General features: G+C 42.2%; 1 protein-coding gene across 1 annotated transcript in view; it reads right to left on the bottom strand.

The window, feature by feature from the left end:
* Positions 1-24,478, bottom strand: part of ptar1 (protein prenyltransferase alpha subunit repeat containing 1) — a 44,593-nt gene that overhangs the window by 5,988 nt on the left and 14,127 nt on the right. Inside the window, exons 3-6 of the mRNA XM_075468172.1 lie at positions 18,739-18,805; positions 18,502-18,606; positions 13,896-14,139; positions 4,994-5,331 (exon numbers count right to left, since the gene is read on the bottom strand). Of these exons, the coding sequence (XP_075324287.1) occupies positions 4,994-5,331; positions 13,896-14,139; positions 18,502-18,606; positions 18,739-18,805 (754 nt within the window). The remainder of the gene's footprint in view (positions 1-4,993; positions 5,332-13,895; positions 14,140-18,501; positions 18,607-18,738; positions 18,806-24,478) is intronic.

Below are 24,478 nucleotides of genomic sequence, written 5' to 3'. Positions count from 1 at the left end.
AACAGTGGAGATGAGCAAGCTAACGCACAGCTAAGGAGCACAGATAACACGACCAAGAAAGTAGACTCTGTGCATCATAATAAATCATAGAATAATAATCCTTCCTGGAACTGTCTCGGTGCAAAACCAAAAAGTAAATCATGTCTCCTGGAAGTGGGAGGACGTATCACAGGCAGGGCACAGCGAGCTGTAATATGTGAAACCGACTGGCCTTCACTTCCCATGAGACAGAGGAGCTCTTCTGGCCCTGTACATGGGAGGAAACAGGACTGGACATCCGTGAATGGGAAGGTTAACAACAAACCTCCAAAACAACTGAGTGTGAAACTGCAGAACAGATTTGCTCCACTATCAAAGGACTCTGGATCTCTATTGGATGACCATCATCCCAAAGCAGCAAGACAAGGATTGAAAACCTGCCAAAAAGTAAAAGGCCACAGGGAAAGCCAAAGGCTGGGCCTGAAACTGATTCAATTCAATTAAACCTCAGCTGACCAAAGTGCTCAGCTGACCAAAGTGCTTCACAATAGCAACTGCATCACATATTAAGAGAGTCATCAATAAAATAGCAATAAGAATAACTTCATCACAGATAAAAATAAAATTTGAGATAAAATTAGCAATAAAATAACAATAAAAGTAACAATAAAAGTAGCAAGTCAAGGTAAACTCCATTTCAGCGAGTGGAAGGCCAGGAAAAAGAGATATGTTGTGAGTCTGGATTTGAACTGGCCTAAAGACTGAGAGGACCTGACAGACAACACAAGGGTGTTCCAAAGTCTGGGTGCTGCCACAGAGAAGGTTCTATCCCCTCTCGTCTTTAGCCCGGCTTTGGGAACAGCCAACAGGAGCTGGTCAGCTGACCTCAGGTGGAGTGTAGGGCTGCAACAGCTCACTTAAGTAAGACGGGCCCATACAGTTAAACACTTAAAAACAATCAATAAAACCTTAAATTTCACCCAATGACAGCGCTGATGTGCTTATCAAATTCAAACAGAGGGTCAACCATCACGGACTGGCTGTCATTGGCGGTTACAGGCAGATCAATTTGAACGTTGCCTGCAAAGCAGTGAAAAAGGACTTTGTGCTTTTTAAAAATGGAACCCAGGGGGAGCATGTACAGGGCAAAAATAACAGGTGCTAATATCGATCCTTGGGGTACACCATAGTTCAGAGGAGACATACAGGAGGAGTACTGTCCAAGATTTACAGAAAAAACTCCTATTAGAGAGATGGGACTGAAACCAATTGAGTGCTGTACCTTTAATGCCAACAAGTGTCTCCAGGCGGGTCAGAAGGATACTGTGATCCACAGTATCAAAGGCTGCGGACAAGTCTAAAAGCAAAAAGGACTGCTGATTTCCCCGCGTCAACAGTTAAAAGAAGGTCATTAAAAACTTTTAAAAGGGCCGTTTCAGTGCTGTGACGCAATTTAAAACCAGACTGAAACTGAGGTCTGAGGTTGGACATAGGCAACTTTCTCTAAGACTTTAGACACAAACGCCAGTTTAGAGATAGGTCTAAAGTTAGACAGCAGATTTGAATCAAGGTTCCTCTTTTTGATGAGCGGATGGACCACAGCATGTTTCAGAGGTGTAGGAAAACAGCCAGACATCAGAGAAGCATTCACCATTTGTACAATGCAGGGACCAATACAATCAAGAACATCTATAAACAAAGGACTAGGAATGTCTGATGGGCAGGAAGAAAGCTTTAACTGTTTAACAATTTTAGTCAGTTCACTTAGAGTCACAGGCTCAAAACATTCAAAGGCAGCATGGCAGACTGATGGGGCTACTGGATCCACAATAGTTAATGGAGACAATCTAAGATCAGAAATTTTGTCTCTGAAAAATGTCAGGAAGTCTTCACAGAGGTTGGATTGTGAGTAACTCTGCTGTAAATGATGTGCAAAGGATGTGCGGTAAGAACACTAAAGTCCTCTGCTTTCCAAGGGATATGGTCAAGGATCTGAAGGAGAGAATTCCTGAAATTGCAGAGGAATATCCAACTGTGACAAATATCGTTCTGCATTCAGGGTCAAAGGATGTGTCCAAGCAACAATCTATCCATCCATCCATCATCTTCCGCTTGTCCGGGGGTCGGGTCGCGGGGGCAGCAGCTTGAGCAGAGAAACCCAGACGTCCCTGTCCCCGACCACTTCCTCCAGCTCTTCTGGGGGGACCCCGAGGCGTTCCCAGGCCAGCCGAGAAACATAGTCTCTCCAACGTGTCCTGGGTCTTCCCCGGGTCCTGCTCCCAGTGGGACGGGCCCGGAACACCTCACCAGGGAGGCGTCCAATAGGCATCCTAACCAGATGCCCGAGCCACCTCATCTGACTCCTCTCGATGCGGAGGAGCAGCGGTTCTACTCCGAGCCCCTCCCGGATGATGAGGTTCTCACCCTATCTCTAAGGGAGAGCCCAGACACCCTGCGGAGGAAACTCATTTCGGCCACTTGTATTCGCAATCTCGTTCTTTCGGTCACTACCCACAGCTCGTGACCATAGGTGAGGGTAGGAACATAGATTGACCGGTAAATCGAGAGCTTCGCCTTCTGGCTCAGCTCCTTCTTCACCACGACGGGTGCAGAGCCCGCATCACTGCAGACGCCGCACCGATCCGTCTGTCAATCTCCTGCTCCATTCGTCCCTCACTCGTAAACAAGACCACGAGATACTTGAACTCCTCCACTTGGGGAAGGATCTCATTCCCGAGATTGTCCAAGCAACAATCTGAGGTTCTGAAACGGGACTTAATTGGATTATTAAACACAGTGAGCTCGCTGAATGCAGCTGTATTCATCAGTGGACCTGTACAACCTGTCAGAGGAGGAGAGGAAAGATTCAGCAGGTTGTTGGCACTGAATAAATGGCTTTTATCTGCAAGTGTTGACCACTCAGAGCATTTTATTAATAATTTTAATATTTTTTGGGAACGCAGGCATCTTTCTAAGGCAAATGGATTTAATTTGAACAAGACAGGGGTGAAACTGTTCACCTCCAACTTATTTTACTTCCTACGTCATCCATCTGGGCTCAGTGCCTAGGCTGAGATAAACGAGGAGTTATCTCATAGAAAAGAACAAACAAAGCCCAGCAGAAACCTTGAGGAGGAACTCCATCTGCCCCCACCCGAGAAGAGCTACGGAAAGGAGAGACATCAGAGGCAAGAAGAGGGGTCCTTATTTGCCCCCAACCCTCTCAACATGACCAATGACCAGGGGCCAGGACCTTCCCCAGCCCCCCAAAGCCCTGACAGGTCATGGCGCTCCTCACCCTCCCTTTCTCCCTGCTCCCCTCACCTGAAATTCACTGAGCAGCTGATGGAGCGGATCGATGCTGGGCTCAGATCTACTCCCCAGCCCAATCCCTTTTTGTCTCCCATAAATTCCCCACCAGAGCGGCCAAAGGTTCCCCACCGAGCCCCGCCCCTACCAGAGCAGGAGAAGAGGAGGGGTCGTACTCTTATTTAATGAATCATTTCAATGTAAGCAGTTATCTCCTGGAAGTTTTCAGTCCTTTGAATATGTGGCTGTACAGCTGAGGACCTCATCCAGAGTCCTGTTTCTGCATGTTTACAGGCCCCCCAAATACTACGCAGACTTTTTTGAGGACACAAAATAACTGCGATGATACCTTCCATTCAAATGAGACTGCTCTGACCAAAGTGTTTAACGACATATGTCTGTATACAGACGGTGGAAAAATGTCAGTCTTAGTTTTACTGGATCTCAGTGCTGCATTTGATACAGTTGACCACAATATATAACTCAAACGACTGGAGAACTGGGCGGGTCTTTCCGGAACTGTACTAAACTGTTTCATAACATACTTAAAGAACAGGAAGTACTTTGTGTCAATAGGTAACTTTACATCTGAGCAGACGAGAATGACATGTGGAGTTCCCCAAGGTTCCATCCTGGGACCTCTTCTGTTTAACATCTACATGATCCCACTGGCACAGATTATAAAAAATAACAAAATAAACTACCATAGCTATGCAGATGACACGCAGATATATATTACAATGTCACCAGGAGACCGAGGCCCTGTACAGGCTCTTGGTAAATGCATTGAGGAGATTAATGACTGCATGTGCCACAACTTTCTCCAGCTAAACAAAAACAAAACTGAGGTAATTGTCTTTGGAGCCAAAGAGAAACGATTACAGGTCAACACAGAGCTTCAATCTATACACCTAGAAACTACCAACCAGGCCAGAAATTTGGGTGTGGTGATGGCCTCAGACCTAACAGTGCTTCCCGCAGGAAATTGCTTAGTCAAGGTGGTGAGTCGTCGGCCGGGACCAGGGGTTTTGTGCACATTCTTCCGCTATGCCCAAGAATGTGCGTTTTGGGACTCATACCAAAGGACATTAATCTCAGCAGAGCTCACAGAAAGATGGTTACCCTAAGCCTACAACAAGCCAGACGGACTATTGCAAAGTATTGGAACTCTGTACAGAGGCTGACTACCAAAGGCAGGCTAGAGGACATTGTACAAGTTATAGCCATGGAAAAAAATAACATATTCACTGAAAGGAAAATATGCACTGTTCGAAGAAATGTGGACTTCCTTCTTGGACATTGTAAAGGGCCCTCAATTTCTTAGAGCTCTTAAAGTGACCATACAATCATTACCCCTGTACTGGGCAACCCACTGTCTAAATACCCCTTTCCTATATACCAATGAGCGTGCCATCTAGTTTTGAGTGTTTCATTTTATTTAATTCATTTTATTTTTTATCATTATTATTTTTTATTATAAAATTTTCATTTTATGTATATTTTTGTATGGAAGCTTGTTTCTTATGTTTAATGTATTTGTAACTTCTTGTTCCTTGAAAGGAAAAAAATAAAATCCAATAAACACATTTGGAATTTTTTTTTTTTTTTTTTTTTAAATTTGCAAATATTTTTTGTTTTTTGTTGAAAAGTATTAGAATAAGTCCCTGCAAATTGACAAACCATATACTGACTACTGTGACCTCACCTGTGACTCCACAGTGTTTCATGTCCAGGGAAGGACTGAATCAGGTCTGAGCACAGTTCCATCTCCTGGTAAAAGAGCTGCAGGACTTCAGTGAAACTGAGCTGCCTCTCTTCACTTGCCACTTCAGCTCCTGACAGCTCCCCATTGGTCTGGTGACTGCTGCTGGGGACAGAGCTGCTCCACTGCTGGGAAGAACAGGTGGCAGTAGTGGAAGCTGGTGTCTGGCATAATTCATTGATCAACTCCTTCAGCAGGAACTGGCGGTAGTGGAAACCACTGTGATCAGACACATGCATGGACACCCACAGACGCATTGATGACAGCTCATCATGAAAAACCTGGCAGGAAACATGACAGCAACAAGGTTCACATTGAGGAAATACAACACTTGTGAGACTGGTCTTCAGTAAGAAGCTCTGATCGTTTGACACTGGCACATGGTCGATTACTTACAAGCTCAAAAAGGTAAAGTGATGCTTTAAAGGCAAATAATACCTCCAGTATATTTAGAAAGATAATAAAAAGAGGCAAAACAGAGGAGGAAACAAAGGTCATAAAACTTCCACTGGCTCAAGGATTAAACTTGAGGCCCCAAAGTATTGTGGAAAAACTAAAGAAGTCTCTGGAGGGCCACTCAAATAACACACATTGCCCTTAAAAGTCCAACTTTAATTTAATAAAATTACAAAGGTAAGGCATACTGTTATTATTTAATCAGAATATATAATACTTTAATGTACACAAATAAAAAAAAAAAAAAAAAGCAATTGTTGCATTTTTTTTTTTAAATTTCTTTGTGAAAGGAACTCTGAATGCTTCAGCTTATCAAGACATTTTGGACAATTTCATGCTCCCAACTTTGTGGAAACAGTTTGGGGATGGCCACTTCCTGTTCCAACATGACTGTGCACCAGTGCGCACCAGTTTGGTGTGGAAGAACTTGACTGGCCTGCACAGAGTCCTGACCTCAACCCAATAGAACATCTTTGGGATGAAGTCTTACACACTTCTCTGCAGCTTCCCACCTGCTGCTACCTCCCCAAAACTGCAAAATGACTGTATCTGCTCCCAGACAACCCAATTAAATAAATCAATAAAAACAAGTGTAGCAAATCCAGAAAACCTAAAAAAAAAATAAAAAAAAAAGACAAAAATTTTAACTGCACAAAAACATAAAACCATTAAATGTGATTTGCTGAATATCAGATCTCTCCTTTCCAAGTCTCTGTTAGTGAATGAGTTGATCTGTGATCATCATATTGATATATTTAGTCTTACAGAAACCTGGCTGCAGCAGGAGGATCATGTTAGCATTAATGAATCAACTCCCTCTGACTGTTTAAATGTTCACGTTCCTGGAACCACAGGCAGAGGAGGAGGAGTGGCAGCTATTTTCAGATCAGGGTTACTAATCAGTCCCAGACCCAAGATTAGTTTGAGCTCTTTAGAATCTCTGATTCTCAGTTTTTCCCACGCAAAGTGGAAATCACAGAAACCTCTTCTATTTGTTGTTGTGTATCATCCACCTGGCCCTTATTCTGAGTTTTTATCCCAGTTAGTGTTGAGTACAGATAAAGTCATTGTAGTGGGTGATTTTAATATTCATGTAATGTTGAAAATAGCAGCCTTAATGTCAACTTTAATTCTAAATTAGATTCTATTGGATTTTCTCAAAGTGTACACAGACCTACTGACTATCTTAATCATTACCACGTAACCCTGTCTTATCTGAACATTTTTTGATAACCTTTGGGTTTACATTACATGACTGTACACCTACTGAGAAGATATTTACACACGTGGACAAAATTGTTGGTACCCCACTGTTAATGAAAGAAAATGGTCACTGAAATAACTTGAAACTGACAAAAGTTATAATAAATAAAAATTTAACCAATGAAAATCAGACATTGCTTTTGAATTGTGGTTCAACAGAATAATTTAAAAATAAAAAAATAAAAAAATAATGAAACAGGCCTGGTTTTTAGCTGTGTGTTTTGGGTCATTATCCTGTTGGTAGACCCATGACCTGCGACTGATACCAAGCTTTTTGACAGTAGGCAGCACATTTCTCTCCAGAATGCCTTGATATTTCATTGAACCCTGCACAGATTCAAGGCACCCTGTGCCAGATGCAACAAAGCAGCCCCAGAACATAACCTAGCCTCCTCCATGTTTCACAGTAGGGACAGCGTTATTTTCTTGATATACTTCATTTTTGCATCTGTGAACATAGAGCTGATGTGCCTTGCCAAAAAGCTCCAGTTTTGTCCCATCTGTCCAAAGGACATTCTCCTAGAATAATTGTGGCTTGTCAATATGCATTGTGGCAAATTCCAGTCTTGCTTTTTTATGACTTGCTGTCAACAGTCAGTGGGGTTACATGGCACTGAAAGGATCGGATAATTGGCTAAATTACAATAGATATAAATTACAAAGATTGAGTTATTAAGTGCATGTAGACACCTTATTCTGACAAGAAATTGGATCGGATTACTCGCGATCGGATTAAGACACCGAGATAACTCGGTTGAAAGTCAAATTAAACGTGCTTGTAGACGGGTGAAGCACGTGGTGAATTTTGTGCTCTGCGCATGCTCGAGATTTTTTCCCGTGGTCGTGAACCGAAGAGACGATATTACAATTGTTGTCGCCGTCAGAAAGAAACAAACAACGCAATGGAAAATGCACTGTTGTGCATCGCGTTTGTGCAACAAGCAGCTTATCACAAACGAAATGTAGAGGGACGTACCTTCATCTTGCTCTTCATTCGCCATTTTCTCGAATGCCTGAGTTTTAATTCGATTCATTCACTGCCATATATCCAAGGATAATTACCCTTGCTCAAGTCATTCTCATTGTAATTTAGCCAATTATCCGATCCTTTCAGTGCCATGTAACCCCACTGAGTGTTGTCCTCCTTCAAACAATGACACTGATGTACCTTGACCTTGGAGTTCACCTTTAATTTCTTTGGAGGTTGTTCTGGGCTCTTTGGTTACCATTCGCATTATCAGTCTCTTCATTTTGTCATCAATTTTCCTCCTGCGGCCACGTCCAGGGAGGTTTGCTACAGTGCCGTTAAATTTCTGAATAATACTGTATGTGCAACTGTAGTCACAGAGTAATCAAGCTGCATTTGAGATGGTCTCAAATGCACAGACGATTCCGCGCTTGTTTTATCTTCTTGAAGCAGAGTGGTTCGGCACAATGTTCCAGGGCGTGTACCAAATGGCGCTGATCACGTGATTGATGAGGCCCGAAGCGCCGAATGCACTGTTTGGTCGAACCACGGTTCAGAGGTCATTTATCTGTTTGAACACTTGGGCGCGCTATTCTCTATAAAAGGAGAATGAATACCAAACGATGTTACCCAACCAGTTCTGTTGCCTTGTCAGAATTCAATTAAATTCATTGCGCTTTTCCATGGCTTCATGCAAGACGTTCTGTGGCTTGGGATCACTTCACCTTGGTTTCCCATAATAAGGTAATACTATTGTAAAATATTTACTATTGTGTGATGTAAGATGTTTGCCTGTTTTTGTTTTTCAAGTGTAAATATATGCTTTATTATTATTATTATTATTATGGGTATGCATGCTAATATACTTCTCTTCTTAAAATAATGGGGCAGCAAATTTAAGAATCTAAGTTATGTAGGACAATACATTAATTTTGGACTTGTTTATTTAGCGCATATCACAAACAAAGCGCTTATGGCCATTATTATACAGCTGTATCCCGTGTACCAAACACCTCTCTGTCTGTGTTCTGACAGAAAGGTGTGTTTATTAAAGTCTCTCTGAATTATTTAAAACAACTAAAGTGTACTATTATTTTTAGCTATTGATGATGTCTTTAACTAGAAGTAGGTTTGTCCTTAATTTTAAAAAGTAATTGTTTATCTCTTTCTTTTCTGTCGGTTGTAGGTGCGGTGTTTGATTTGCCCACAAGAACTGGTATTTCATGACAACACATCCTCCGTGATGGGACACCTCCGGTCCATCCATCATGTTGAGACCCCTCGGACAACAAACCAAACCTTCAATCCTCCTTCTGCTGATAATTATTTATTGTATGATGGGATGGTAGGTGCAAACAGTCACATAACTGATAGCTCAATGATTAGCTTAGTGGCTTTTGCATCCAAAAGTTATGAGTTCGAATCCAGCATTTTACAAGTCACCCTTAAGGCAGATTTACAGTTGACGCGTTGCTCACGGCGGTGGCGGCCCGTGACGTCAAAATGACGTTTCAGGCCTGGCGCTTGCCTTGAAAAGACGCCGCAGTGCGTTGTCGTGCACCAGTCGATTTTTGTAACTTGGCTGCACCGAGAACGACAAACCGGATGGACCAATGTGAGACCAGGCTCAGTGAGGGGGTGCGTTTGTACAGGCACCTGTACGAAACTGCAGTGAAACAGCACAGGGAGCACGTAAACTGGCAAAACTGCTGCACAGAGATTGGCAGAACTTTGGGGAAAGAGGGAGAGTTCTGTAAGAATGTGTGGAAGAAGCTACGGGACAGATACGTGAAGGCAAAGAAGAGGGCAGAGACTTAAAAAGTGGTGATGCCGGGGGCTTCAGACCTTCACCTCTTTTAACTGAATTAAAAAATTAAAATGATCCAGATACTGCAGCAGTATCATTGATGACAGTGTTTCTGCTCTTGACAGGGGCATTGTTTTCTTCTCGACTTTTGTGGTTGTAGAGTAGAGGTAACCTTCACGTAGCAGCGACACCTCTGTGACGGAGAAGATTGCAACTACTGGCGCATCGACTTGCGCCACCAAATATAGCTGGCACGAAATCGTGATGTCATCAACACCGCTCGCGCTAGCAGACGCGGCAACCATGCTAGAGCCTTTAGGCGTTTGTCAACCTTTTGGACCCCACTTACATAATTCCTAGTAGGAAGGCCTTGAGGAAAATGGTGGAGGACAAGTACAAGGCGACAAAGGAGAAGGCCTTAGCTCTGGTGAGCAGGGCCTCTGCTGTCAGCCTGACAGCTGACATGTGGACGTCAATTAACATGGACGCCTACTTGGCTGTAACCTGCCATTTTATGACTGAGGAGGTAAGTGCCTGCTGCTATGTGTATTGCTATGGTTCATGTATCTCACTCTGATTTTTCACATTGTAGATGGAGCTGTAGTCTGTGATCTGGGGGGTTCAAAAGTTTCCCCAAACCCACACAGCAGCTCACTTGGCTGAGGCCAAACATCTCCTCATGGAAGAGTGGGACATTAAAGGGAAGGTGAGAGACCAATAAAAGACAAGATCATCCTGCAATATGGTCTACTACTAACTGATGTACCTGATTTGTGAACATGTTGTAATCTTTCCTCCAGGTGAAAGCCCTGGTCACAGATTGTGCTGCCAACATGATTGCATGTGCTAATCTACTGCATCTTTGGCACATAAAGTGTTTTGCACATGTGCTGAATTTGGTGGTGAAGAGATCCCTTGCCCAAACCCCTGAACTGGAGGACATCTGGAGTAGGGGGCGCAGGATCGTTTGGCATTTTTAGTCCAACACCACAGCCAAGGAGAAGCTGTCTGAGATGCAGCGACAGCTGGCCAGGCCAGAGCACAAATTAATTCAGGAGGTGATTACTGTTTGGCTATTAGTATGTTACTCTTGACTAGGGGTGTGCAAAATAATCGTCATGACGATGCATCGCGATTCTAAATTTTTTAATTTTTTTGGGGGTGGGGGGGCTTTTTATGCCTTTAATGATAGGACACATGCAATTGATGCATTTCGCTGCAAGGGATGTTTGCAATATTTTTTTTTTATAGTTTTATAAAGCCTATGCACTTTTTTTTTGTCTGTACTGATCATCCCTATTTTGTTATTTTAAGTTTTATAAATCCTATGCACTTTTTGTGATGAGTGTGTCCAGTAATAGTAATATTTGTGTCCAGTAATATTTGTTTTAATGGCAATAGCTCCAAAAGTTGTTTCAATAAATACAGTTATGAATTGATTTGCTTTGAGTTATGTATCAATTGAAGACACTATCCAGATCATACACAGCCAGTCAGCCACTGGTAATGGCTGTATTTTTTTTTAAAGTATGTTCAGTGAAAATATGCATCGCAATAATTCAAGTATCGTGATAGTATCGCATCGTGGCATGTGAATCGTGATTCGAATCGAATCGCGACTTCTTTGCCAATACCCACCCCCTACTTTTGACATAGTTGCTGTAATTCTGATATTTTCTTTCTCTCCATAAAACTTGCTCGTCATCTTATCTTAGGTGGACACGAGATGGAACAGTACATTCACCATGTTGGAAAGGCTGTTTGAGGAGAGAGAGGCACTGGGTGCAGCTCTGGCCACCCTTGATACAGACCTCACACCGTTCACCTCAGAGGATTACCAGGCGATGCACCACTGCCTGAACGTTCTTTCGCCATTTCACCAGGCCACATTTGAGCTCTCAGAGGAAAAACGGGTGTCGGCCTCCAAGGTCATACCACATGTGAAAATGCTAAAACATCTTATCTCGAGCAGATGTGGCCATATCACAAACCCACTGGGTGAGAAACTAGCCACAAACTTGAGGAATAACCTCTGTGAGAAGTGTTAAATGCTGGAGAAGGTCACTGCCCTCTCAATGGCAACCTTATTGGACCCTAGGTTTAAAGAGCTGGGGTTCTGCAGCCAAGGCTCTGCCCAAACTGCCATAGATAGGCTGACCAAAGAGTGTGCTGCAACAATGCAGGTGGAACTTCCAGCACAGGCACAGCCACAGTCGCCACCATGAGCAACTAATCAACTGGAGGATGGTGGTCTCTAGGCCCTGCTGGACCGGCACGTGGGTGCTCAACAGCAGGTGACCAGCACAACTGCCAGTGCTACAGTGGAGGTTCAGAGGTACAGTAAAGATTATGACCTCCATCACCATTTATGCTTATGCTCTGCTGCTGAATGACAATGGGCTGATAATTATTTTCCAGGTACTTAAAGGAACCCCACATTCCAAGAACAGAGGACCCACTGAGGTACTGGGTCACCCAAAAGGTGTTATACCAACACCTTTACAAGCTAGCGGTGAGCTTTTTGTGCACACCAGCTTCCTCTGTGCTTCCTCTTTTTTCCAAGGCTGGCGAAGTCGTCAGCCAAAGACGAAACAAGCTGAAACCCAGCACAGTTGAGAAAATCCTGTTTTTAAATAAAAATCTGTGAAATGTATCCCATGCAGCCATTTTAGCTTGGCCCTATCTCATAAGCACACACCCCTCTCACTTTATACTTATTATTCACAATGTAACACAAGCACTTCTCACATAAATCACAAATTGTTTTGTTTTACGCTTTTTATTATGTACATATTAAAGTATAACAAGGACAAGGAGGCTGGTTGAAGCAGATGATACTTGCAGTGCACCACCAGATGTCACTGTTCTGTGTGGTTTCAAAGCCCTGAAACTTTGGTTCATTTTCTGCCACAATCAGATGAACCCTGTGGAAGCTTCATGAGGCTTCAGCTGCCATCCCTACTGATAGCCTTTCCCTTTAACATGCTGTCTATAATTTTCTTTCTCATCTCCTCAGACAACTCTCTCCTTCGCTTCCTGTGGTCCATGTTCAGTGTGGTAGACACCATGTCACCAAACAGCACAGGGACTACTTGTCACCCTTTAAATAGGCAGACTGACTGATTACAAGTTGGAAGACACCTGTGATGCCAATTAGAGGACACACCTTACTTTAACATGTCCCTATGGTGAAATTATTTTCAATCTTTTCTAGGGGTACCATAATTTTTGTCCAGGCCTGTTTCATTAGATTGTTTTTTTAAATGATTCTGTTTGACCACAATTCAAAAGTAATGTCTGATTTTCATTGCTTAATTTTCAGTAAATTTGTATTTATTATTACTTTAGTTAATTTCAAGTTATTTCAGTGACCATTGTGGGTTTTTCTTTCATTAACAGAGGGGTACCAACAATTTTGTCCACGTGTGTACATAGAAGGTGTCTGTCAGAGAATGCTGTAACCAGATTTAAAGAATTAATGCCATCATAATTTTCTTCACTGTCTTGCAAATATTACAGAGGACAGCTACCTAAACGTTACTCCAGCAAAACTTGACTCTCTTATAGACAGCACTACAATTTTTTTTAATTTAATTAATTTTTTGGTTTTTTTTTTTATGCTTTCAATGGATAGGACAGTATGAGGAGAGACAGGAAACAGGAGGGCAGAGACAGGGGAATGACACACAGGAAAGGCCGTCCAATGCGAGACTTGAACCAGGGCCAACTGCAGCGAGGACTGTAGCCTCTGTACATGGGGCACCTGCACAACCCACTACGCCACCGACAACACTACAATTTTAATGTATACAACACTGGACAAAGTTGCCCTTCTGAAAAAGAAAGTAATCAGTCAGAAGAGGTTGGCTCCTTGGTATAATTCACAGCTGCTTTAAAGCAGACTGCAAGAAAGCTGGAGAGGCAGTGATGTTCCTCTAATTTAGAAGAGTCAATTAGCCTGGAAAGATAGTCTTATAACATTTTTTTTTATATCTATAAATTGGCTCTATATGTATGCATTGGACTAATTTTGAATTTGATTAATTAGATTTGATTGGATTATGATTACAATGAATTAGACTCTAATTAGGTTGATTAGCTTGACTATACAATTGAAGTGCCTTGAGATTACATTTGTTGTTAATTGGCACAAAAGAAATAAACTGGATTGAATTGAAAGTGAATATGTAAAACTGGCCAAATGTTTATGTCAGCTATTCTGAGCTAAACTCTAACACCAACAATTGCTGTAAATATTTTCTTTCCAGAATGTTTGCTGAGAGGACAACCCAACAAAAACACTTAACACTGTCATAATCTAATAACATAAAAATAAATTCTTCAAATTCTACCTTAATGTTGCCTTTGGCCATATGCTGCAGTACCCAGATGCGGTGGGACCAGGCGTTGTAGTTGCTGGGATAGCGGCAGGCAGCATCAGAGCACACCTTCATCTCTTGGTGGAGTGTCCGAGCCAAATGGTCACTCAAATGTTGTGTCCTCTCCGCTTCAGCCTGCTCTTCTTCACCCAGCTGCTGACTCTTGCTGTGGCCCACAGAAGGAATTTGAAGCTGGATATGTTGCAGCACCCAGCGTCTGCAAGGAGACGTTACATTAACCGAGTATGGTTCCCTCTTTTTACAAGAACAAGTGTAATTTAACTGCCATCTGCTGCCTTATACTGTACATACATTGTTTCAATCTTTCGTCCTCAAAGACAATGAAGTACATGGGAATGTTTGACCATTGAATTTATACACCTGTGGCCATGGAAGTGATTGGAATATTTGGATTGGAAAGTGAATACTTTTGTCAATATAGTGTAAGTTGTTGAGAAATAAACTCTGCTTATATAAGCAAAATATGCTTTGATAAATCCTTGTGTTTTCCACATTGTCACTTTATAGGGAGCATGCTGCTTTTAGGCAGACACTTCTGTAAGCTTTTATTATAAATTAAATTTTGTGTACACAAAAAAAAAAAAAAAAAAAAAAAAGACTAAATAACTCTTCCAACCTGAAGCAGGTTACATTCTCTGAACAAGGGACTCTGGGTCACTGTACTGAGGTGTTTGTACAGATGAAATCCAACAAAAAAAAGACTTACAGTACATACACTTATATACCAAATTAAAGGTTCTAAACCATTTGCCTCTCTGTTCTTTACTTACAAATGTCAATATGTAAAGTGTTCTGGATTGTTTTTTCTTGTATTGGTCTATCTTATATTTTAATTGCTGATTCCACTGACATGGTCCTCTTACTTCTAAATTAGTGCGTGTATGGGTTTTTTTCAACAGCATTTAAATCTTTGCCATTGCCAGCACAATTTAAGTGTTTACACTCATTGCTCTGAGGGTTGTAACATGCCCACATGTTAACATGCAGTTACTACCGGCAGGGAACAAGCCTGATCAGTATGACTGAGAGAATTTGGCTAGTTTATTATTTCTGACTGGTGGACGTCACTCCACCCCACACCACACCAGAGGAAAGATCAAATAGATAATTTGGTTTATTTTTGTCAGTGAGTAGCTGTCACTTTATAGCATTTGTATGAGATATTATGGTTGGTAACTGCATCTTTAAAAAGGTAGCAAATACACACTTTTATCAACTTTATAAACTAAAGGCAGGCTTGCTCATGAATGTGTAGCTGTCTGCATTGCTGTGAATATGACGCATTTCATGACTGCAGACAACAGATTTCTCAGTGGCTGATGTGCCGCTCACCAGCCATGCCAGTCAAACTGAAAATCCGGCCAAGCAAATAAATGCATCCCTTAGCTGCAGGTAAGCAAATAATGTTAGTGGAAGTGGGGTCAGGGTGGGTCCCCCTTATGTTTTTACAGAAATTAAAATGATTTCTTTGAAAATTATTAATGGATGGTAAAATTCAAAGCCTAAACTCTTTGGAAAAGACATTTATGGGAATAGGAGCACAACTGATTTCCCCTGAATTGTGGCATAGACCTTTCACTACCAACATGAGGAACTACCCAGGAAACCATCATCTAATCTAGCTGTCCCATAAGAAGGGTAATGCATTCCGCATATTATCCCATTTACAATGAGGGAAATGCTTTTAGCAAACCTACTATTACCGAGTGAATCTATGTGATGTATCCAGAGATACAGAACACAGATGGACTCAGGAGGGCAGGAATGACCAGTACCTTTCTTATTATTTTTTTGTGCTGCACTCCTCTTTTTACATTCAGCTCCAGAACAGTCCCCAGCACAGAGCCAGCCTTCTTTATTAGTTTGTTCAGTTTCTTTGAATCTCTGGCTTTGATGCTGCTGCCCCAAAAGATGCTGAAAAGCAGATTGTACTCTCCACCACAGACTGATAGAAGATATGAAACATTTGGTGCAGACACTGAATGACCTAAACTTCCTTAAGTAGTACAGACTGTTATATGTCCTTTCTTGAAGACAGCCTCAGTGTTGCATTTCCAGTCCAGTCTGTTGTCCAGGTAAATTCTCATGTATCTGTGTTCCTCAACCACATCCACCTCTTCTCCCAGGATGGAGAGTGTTTGGCTTCTGGTCCTCCTAATATCCACAATAGTCACTTTTGTTTTGTTTGTGTTTAAGATGAGGTGATTGTTCCCACACCATGCCACAAAGTGATAGACCACTTCCCTGTACTCCGCCTCTTGTCCATCACTGATACACCCAACAACTGCAGAGTCATCAGAGTTCTTCTGGAGATGACAGGACTCTGAGTTGCACTGGAGGTCTGAGGTGTACAGAGTAAAGAGAAATGGTGAGAGTACAGTCCCCTGTGGTGATCCTATGCTGCTGACACACAACCCTTAAGTCTCAAACTGTGGTCTGTGTCAGGTAGCCAATAATCCAGGTGACTGTGGAGGCATCCACCTGTATTTTCTGCGGCTTCTCATAAAGCAGTGCAGGCTGACTGCATCAAAACCAGGAACATGATTCTCACATGCTTCCTGCTTTATCCAGATGAGACTCAGCTCGCTGAAGCACGTACTGTTGATGATGTCTGAAGTCTGAAGCTGTTATTTGGTCTCTTTAGTACCACAGAAAGTCTTAAGCGCATGCTGAAAATATCGGTGTTGTCACTTGCAACTTTAGAATATCCTGAAACGTTCTAGAGGTGTTCTGGAGTGGTCGAATGTGATAACATATGTCTGCAACATTCGCTCCCGACTTGTCCCCATAGTAAAATATCTGAAACATTGGTAGGTGAATATGTCAGTAAATATTCTAGAGCATTTGCTGCTGGTGTGTGAGTGTGCTGGTGAGAGTTTGTCCTTTCTGCTGACCTACTTGCTGCTTTACGCTCTCCTCCATTGTAATTATGATCCAAGACATGCAACACTCAACACAATAAAAAGCCTCATCTGCTTTTCTCAACATGATCTTACGAAAAACACAGTGATCACAGTATAATTTCTACATCACATGCCGCTTCCTGTGCACTCTAGACAACAGTTACCCTGTGCCCCCTACCCTCTCATTTCCGGCCAGGAGAGTTTATATCTAGCAGGAAGCCTCTTGCTGGTGTCAACAGCAACTGTAGAAAAAAGCCTGGACCAAAGTGTCTCTGATGTTCGTATATGAAAATGGCTTAGATCGTTTAAGAACTGCAGTGAAAGAGTGAAAATTGCTCTGGTGTAAAAATATTGAAAAAAACATTCTTACAAAAGACAAGCTGCCAGAAAAGGCACCGCCGCTTTTAAAACTATTTGAGACACTATACAAGCTGGATATAGGGTTCTAGTTACTATTAAAACCAACTTCTGACCATATTTGAAGAAGACTGACTTTTGTCATCCACATTCCTGGGCCTCACACTGCCCTGGAGTACCCGGAGGCTGAGAAATCGCACTTCAGAACTTTGGTTTCTTGCCTAGTACAGCACTATGTAATGCACTAGTAACTACACAACAACAAACTTTTGCCATAAAAATTAAGGCAAACATAAATGACAAATATACCTTAGAACATAATTACATGGCAAAAGCGGCGAGGAGATCCAACACACTCCATGGGAGGGAGTGATGAAGAAGAGATAAAGTGTACCAGAAAGACAGGGCACAAGAATCAAGATCAGATTGGATTTTACAGCTGGATAGAGCTCAGAGAAAAACAGGAAGAGAGACAGATGCAGAGTTAGCTTAATTGTTGCTATCACTAAGTAATAACTGATTAGCTCTCTGCTCTGTAATCTTTTATACATGAAAAGAATCCAATCAGTGATCATTTCTCCCTCTGCTCTGTGTGGGCTGTATATCAGAAGAGATTGAAGCTGTGGTTGATGACTGTAAGAAAATTAATGAATCATGTTTATACACTATATTATTATATTATATATATTATATACACTTTAGTGCTCTGTATCATGACTAACCAGAAATGCACAGCATTACAACAGCAGAATGTTAATTTATGAGCGATTGAAACATTGTTTATACATTTGACAGACGCTTTTATCCGAAGCAACTTACACTGGTAGGGTAAGGACCCATACTTAAGGTACCTATTTAGTACCTTTCATGCAGGGGATTTGAACACAGATTGCCTACATGAAAGGTGGCAATCTTACCACTACACTATCAGCCTGAGTTAGCTCCTCAGTTTTGTTGGTCCTCAAATAAGTTCTTTTGGAAAACATTTTGCTCAGTTTTTACAAATGTTTTCTGCTCTCTTCAATACATGGATATGTAATATATACAACATGCATTATGTTGGATATGTGTTGATTTCTGACACGCTACAATTCAGATACTTAAAATGCTACTAAAAAAACCCCCAAAAAACTGTATTCACATATATAATTGTGCATGTGCAAGGTTCAGACGGAGGTTTGTTTATGTGACAGTGGTGTAACATCCAACAACTGTAGGGGGAGTAGGGGAACATCTTTTTACTGAAGCTTAAAGTGAGTCTTACAAAAGATCAAGGTGCTTTGCAAATTAAACCTCACCTGTGTATCCAAGTCTCTGGGCTCTTTGGGAATTTGGTGAGGGCCAGCTTGCCCAGGTAAAGGTCCCTTTCTGGGTCAAGAGCACCACACTGCAACAACTCTTTCCTGTGACAACATTTAGTTTGATAATCTCACACAGCAGTATATATATTTATTTAATTTGTTTTCTTTCAAAGGCAAAGACAATTGGACAGGTGGCATTCATAAGAGCTGATATAAATATATAGGTTCCTGTACCTGACATTCCACGCAGTTGTGAAGTCTGGATTTAGGAGCAACAGAGTGCAAGTGATATCCACAAGAGCTGGGGGACACAAAACCACACACTGTTAGCGTTGGCTGCACTATCAATACATAATTATCATATTCAATTTGGGCGCAACCTTACACATTTAATTTAGTGTCAGGACTCATTTCAGACCACAAAACACATTAAAGGGATAGTTCGCCTCTTTTGACATGAAGCTGTATGACTTCCCATATTAGTAATATCATTTAGGAACATTTTCTTACCCCCTGCTGCGTCCTGTGAGCCGAGTTCCAGCCTCAATTTGGCGTTGACCAAGGTAGTCCGGTTAGTTGGCTGGGGCTTAAAAAATAAAGCGTCTTGCTTCTCAAAACAATATGTGTTCAAAAGAGTAATACATTTGCATCACAAAATCGTCCATCCAGAAAAAGTCAGACCTCACAATCGCTTGGCGCTATTTCTCTCTCCCTTTGTATCACTGCGTGCTGTGTAAACCATGCAGACCGAAGTGCAGACCGAGCAGGAAACACCGTAACAGGTGCGGCTGTCGGCAAGTGGCTGAACGCATTGATATGAAGGGAGGCAAAAATAGCGCCAAGCGATTGTGAGGTCTGACTTTTTCCTGGAGAACGATTTTATGATGCAAATGTATCACTCTTTTGAACGCATATTGTTTTGAGAAGCAACGCCTTAGTCAACGCCAAAACGAGGCTGGAACTCAGCTCACAGGACGCAGCAGGGGGTAAGAAAATGTTCATAAATAATATTGCTAATATGGGATGTCATACAGCTTCATGTCAAAAGAGGCGAACTATCCCTTTAAGTTCCTCACCTTTTTAGTCAATAGAGGAAAATATAAAACTGTCAAATTTTAACTACTTGGAAGAATCCATTACGGTCTAAGGCTTTATTTGAAAATGAAAACTTAGTGTTTTCCAGGGCTTAAAGTTTAAAAAAACGCTTTGGATCTGACCCATATGCTAGGCAACATATGTACACAAAAATGTACTGTATAAACAGTTACTGTGTAACCGTGCATGGTAACAATTAAATTGTCATTTTAAATTGCAACATTTCCAACAGCACAATTGTTCAATAGAATACTTGATTCCACTTGAGATCGTAGAACTTCAGGACATCTTTTATTTCCATCATAAGAGCTGAAGCATTACCAATATTAACTTTCCTGCTTGCCAGATGTTGTGTTACGACTTTGGCGCATTATCATCAAAAAAGCGAACCAGTACATTAAGAATTTTGTCCATATTCTGGCTGGTGGCTTCATCAACATTTAAAGAAAACAGACAGGTTTTTCTTGAACGCTGGTGCTATGCCATGGGGTGTTCATATAACTGGCATGCTGGTTGGAAACAGACAGTTGCGTCAAAGCAGTTTTATCAACCGCTATTTAAAAAAAAAAATTTTACAGAGATCTACCAGCGGTTGAGCGATCGTGAATGACAAATCGTGCTCCTCAATGAATGTGCACACACGTATTTTCAACACACAAATTCGATCTGTCATTGGCGCCGGTCCATCAGCTGTGGCAGTTGCTCCCAGCAAATGACTTGTGTGTTGAAGAGCGCCAACAGCAGCTCTGTGGTCGGAGTCTCCTTCATGACGTCTAATAACTTTTTTGCCGCTAGTAGCATATTAGCTTCTTCGCGCACAACACACAAAAACAACCACTTGGCTCTCTTCATTTTTGGCACCAGCTACCAAAAGGCTTGCCGTCTCCGTCCCTTTCATCTATTGACTCCCAGCGCCATTTATTTTTAATGCCCTTTTCAGTTAGGACGTCTACCCCTGGCTTCATGAATTTTCCCTCCATCGTTGGATTTCGGTGAAACAAACGCCGGTCTGGATGCTGCGTTCAAGACCACTCGTGGGGCTTGAAAATCCTGCATCAACAGTTTTAATGTTTGTTTATTTATTTATTTTGAATCTCAGTCAAACACCAAACGCGGGAGAATACTTTAAGCCCTGGTTTTTTCATTTTCATTTAACAGCCTCTGAAGAAAGTAGTAATGTGAAAATCAACTCTATTTTAGAGGTTCTACATTCAGCTTTACTGTAAATGATTGATTACACCCTTATGTTTATTAGTGTAAAACAATTAAGTATTGCCAATACTGAGGCAATGTTGCAACACCTCTGACTGGGTTAAAGATAATTCCTCAGTCATCAGCTGTCTGAAAGTTCAGAGTCACTGGCCCTCATTTATCAAGCCATCGTAGAAAGCATCGTTGATATGAGCGGAGAACTCGTCGTACGCAGAGGCTCAAGTGAGATTTACAGAACATGCGTACCACACCAATCCCATCGTAAGACCGAGCGGCTGTTGATAAATACGGCGGCTGAAATCCATCGTAATGATCTTAACCATGCCTTCTACAAAAGGCTGCACCTCTAGAATTTGCGACATGGATAGACGAAAGGCGGCAAAGAAACGCTGTCAATGCTGTTGACAGCTGGGACGGCTGTCAACAGCGTCGGCGATGTAAATCGCAGACCGAACGAGGTATGTATTTTCCCCTACTGTGATGGTCAATAAAATGTGATAAACTCCAGATTAAATGAAATCTAAAATTGAACGATGTTTTACTTTTTCTCCAATAAGATCAGGAAGAAGTGGTCCGATATGAAATTTGCCACCAAAGAAGGTCGCAGCTCTCCGACGCAGCATGTCATAAACAGGTCTTAAATAGGCGGTTGAATAATGAGCCATCACTCTTCCAATTACGGAGTTGTACTTGTTTAATTTTTTTATTTATTTAATTTGCGTTTATGTTTATATTTATGTTGAAGTCAAATAAAACACGGGCCTTCTTTGAAGTGATAAGTCTGTAATTTTAACCTAGGGATTTGTTGCGACTCATGAGGCACGCACTAGTGACGCTGCTGTTTATGTATGCTATTGCAGTCACCGCAAGTCAAAATGGAAAAGTGCGTACACGGCTTCAGACCTGTCGTGGCGATTTCATCTTTCCTGCGCTCACGATGGATTTGATAAATGCCAACCTTTGCGCAGAAAAGAACGTACACACGACCTACGCATGTTTTTCGTCTTACGCAAGTTTGATAAATGAGGGCCACTGTCTTTCATCTGGAAAACATATCACCAGGACAAAGTGTTCGCTTACTAGGCAAGGCAAGGCATCTTTATTTATATAACGCATTTCATACCACAGGCAACTCAATGTGCTTTACATAAAGACAAGGTATTTAAAAGAACAGCATAAAGCAGCATAAAAACAACAAAAAAATAGAATAAAAATTAAAAGCAATCAAAGTAGAGGGGAAAAAGAAATATATAAACTCAACCATAAGCACACCGAAAGAGAAATGTCTTTAAGCTGGATTTAAAAGTGCTTACAGTTGGGGCTGATTTCAGTTCTGCTGGTAATCGAAATACTATCCTAACTAAATGAAATAACTGAATTTCATTTGCTGGGTTTCAGCTAGCCTTAAATCAGTGATTAAAACAGCAAACCGGCCTAGGTCCACCAGATGCTTCCAATCTCGTGCACCATCCGAACATCCCAGTGTCTGGTCCTGGGGTTGCATGCCCAGCTCGACCCTCTCCTTTCTGGGCAAGTGCTGTTGCCAGCAGATGGGATAAGGGAGAGACAGGGCATTGACTTTTGTCTGTTTGTTCTCCAGCACTCCTACCAAACACTGTAGCACCTGGTTGTGCCACGAGGTGTATCAGCCTTGAGAGAGGCTGGTCTGGAACCCGACCCAAGATGTGCTTCCACAGTGCTAGTGACAGGCAGAGTGAGCATGTTGGATCTTCTCCATACCACTTCCTCAGATTTTTGGGAGACAGCAGGAAATCATAGGCAGCCTTGATAGTGAAGCTGGGTCTAAATGCCTCCAATCTCCCACAGATCATTCCAGGAGATCTTCCTCTTCTCTACTCTTTTCCAACTTAGCCATTGCCCTTGTTTAGCCAGTGCAATGGCCTTTGCCTGCCTTGCTTCGTCCTGTTAACAGATCTCCTGCATCACAAACCTGCATCTCTGAGGTTGCATGGCCTTGTTCAAGGATGGTGTGCTGGCCTCAAGACCAAAACCACCCATCCCTTGCTGGACACAATGTCCTTGTGCCCAAGTAGGCTACTGCCTTTGCAAACTTGGTTGCTTCTGTTGGTGTCCATTGGGGCAACAATAGGATCACTCAACTCTGTTAGGATCATCTCCAACATCACCTTGGCACAGTTTTACTCCTCTGTGAGGCTGGACATGGGTAGTTCCAATATGCCTTTTCCATAGAGCTGAATGCTGCTGAGGCACCTGGAGAGGACAAGCCACTTCTTCATGTAGGAGCCAGCCACTCCACTTTTCTACCTTTATTACCAGAACCTCATACAGGGTCAGGGGTCACATGAAACGTGAAAGGAGGCCAAATTGTAAGCACCAGAGCTTCAGTTTGCCAGGGAGAGTAGTTTTAGACAGCCATAGACAGCATCCTTCTTGACCTGTTCTACCTGGTCGCTGTCCTTACGGGATGAACTGTATCAATAGCCGCTTTCGGACAGACCGTTCTAAGAAAGTAGTTATCAGAACTATACCTCCTCGAATTTCGTTCTGATAACTATCCTTCCCCAGCGGAACTGTTTCAGTCTGCATTCGCACATGAGCCGGGACCTGATAGGGACTGATGCGCCGCGCGCAGCCGTCTGCTTCAGTGACGTGTTAGCCGTTAGCCGTTTAGCGCTACATTCAAACACAAAACAAAACGGTAAAAGTAAGGAGAGTAGAAAAAACACCACCAAGAAGCTAATATGGAGACCAGGGAGGCCACTGTGTTTATGGTCTGCATGATGGTGATATTAATCATGGACAATTACATCAGGCGTCTAATATCGAGGCTGGAAAAGCTCACAGAGAGAGAGTCAGGAGACGATACTTTTTCATTTCATGAAGGAAGAAAGGAGAGCAGAGCGCTGCAGACAAATGAGACCAGTGTAAGTTTAACTTATTAAACACCCGCCGGTTGTGTCTGTGTCTATGAGGAAACATTTCAGCCGTGATAGCATGACATGGGGCGTAGCTACCGACCACCACACACCTCCGTTAGATTCGTTCTATAAGAACTATGAAAAGACCCGACCTCGGAGAAGGAGCTAAATAGTTATAGGAACTAAGGGAGAAAGCCCCGAGTTCCTGTATGTCCGAACACGGGAGAAAACGGCCCCGCGGATTAAAAGGTTATTAGAACTGCCAAAGGTTCCTAGAGTCCGAAAGCGGCTATTGCTCTAGACTCTTAACTGGCTTCTCAGAGACTGTGGGAATCTTCTCTTCATCACTATAAAAGCATTGGTCAGTTAGCTTTCCTTTAACAATGGAAAAGCTTCCGAACTTGCTTGTATGTTGTAAGATCATCCTGATAGGTGGCATCCTCCGACCAGGTCTTATACGCTGTACTCTAACCATTGATCTAGACGCTCTAATGATCACCTCCATGGCCATGATTCCCACTTCCAAAAACTGCCATGCTATGGTGAAACTCGTTGTTGTTATGCATAGTTGCACGTCTTGTAAACAGCCTTTGACAAGATCTGAGAGCCATTGGTACCCTGAAGAAATCGAAAGCATTCCAGAGTAAGTTATGAGGGACTGACTCTTTTTGATGTAATAGGGATTGTTGGTACTGTTCTCCTTCTCTCTGCTGTTCCAATTCGCTCTGCGCCATAGGTATAGGATTAATTCACCCATATGATCCAGC

Source organism: Odontesthes bonariensis, chromosome 6, assembly GCF_027942865.1.
Source record: "Odontesthes bonariensis isolate fOdoBon6 chromosome 6, fOdoBon6.hap1, whole genome shotgun sequence".
NCBI classification, from domain to species: domain Eukaryota; kingdom Metazoa; phylum Chordata; class Actinopteri; order Atheriniformes; family Atherinopsidae; genus Odontesthes; species Odontesthes bonariensis.
The sequence above is the reverse complement of the archived record's forward strand: the minus strand, read 5'-3'. Positions and strand labels throughout refer to the sequence as shown.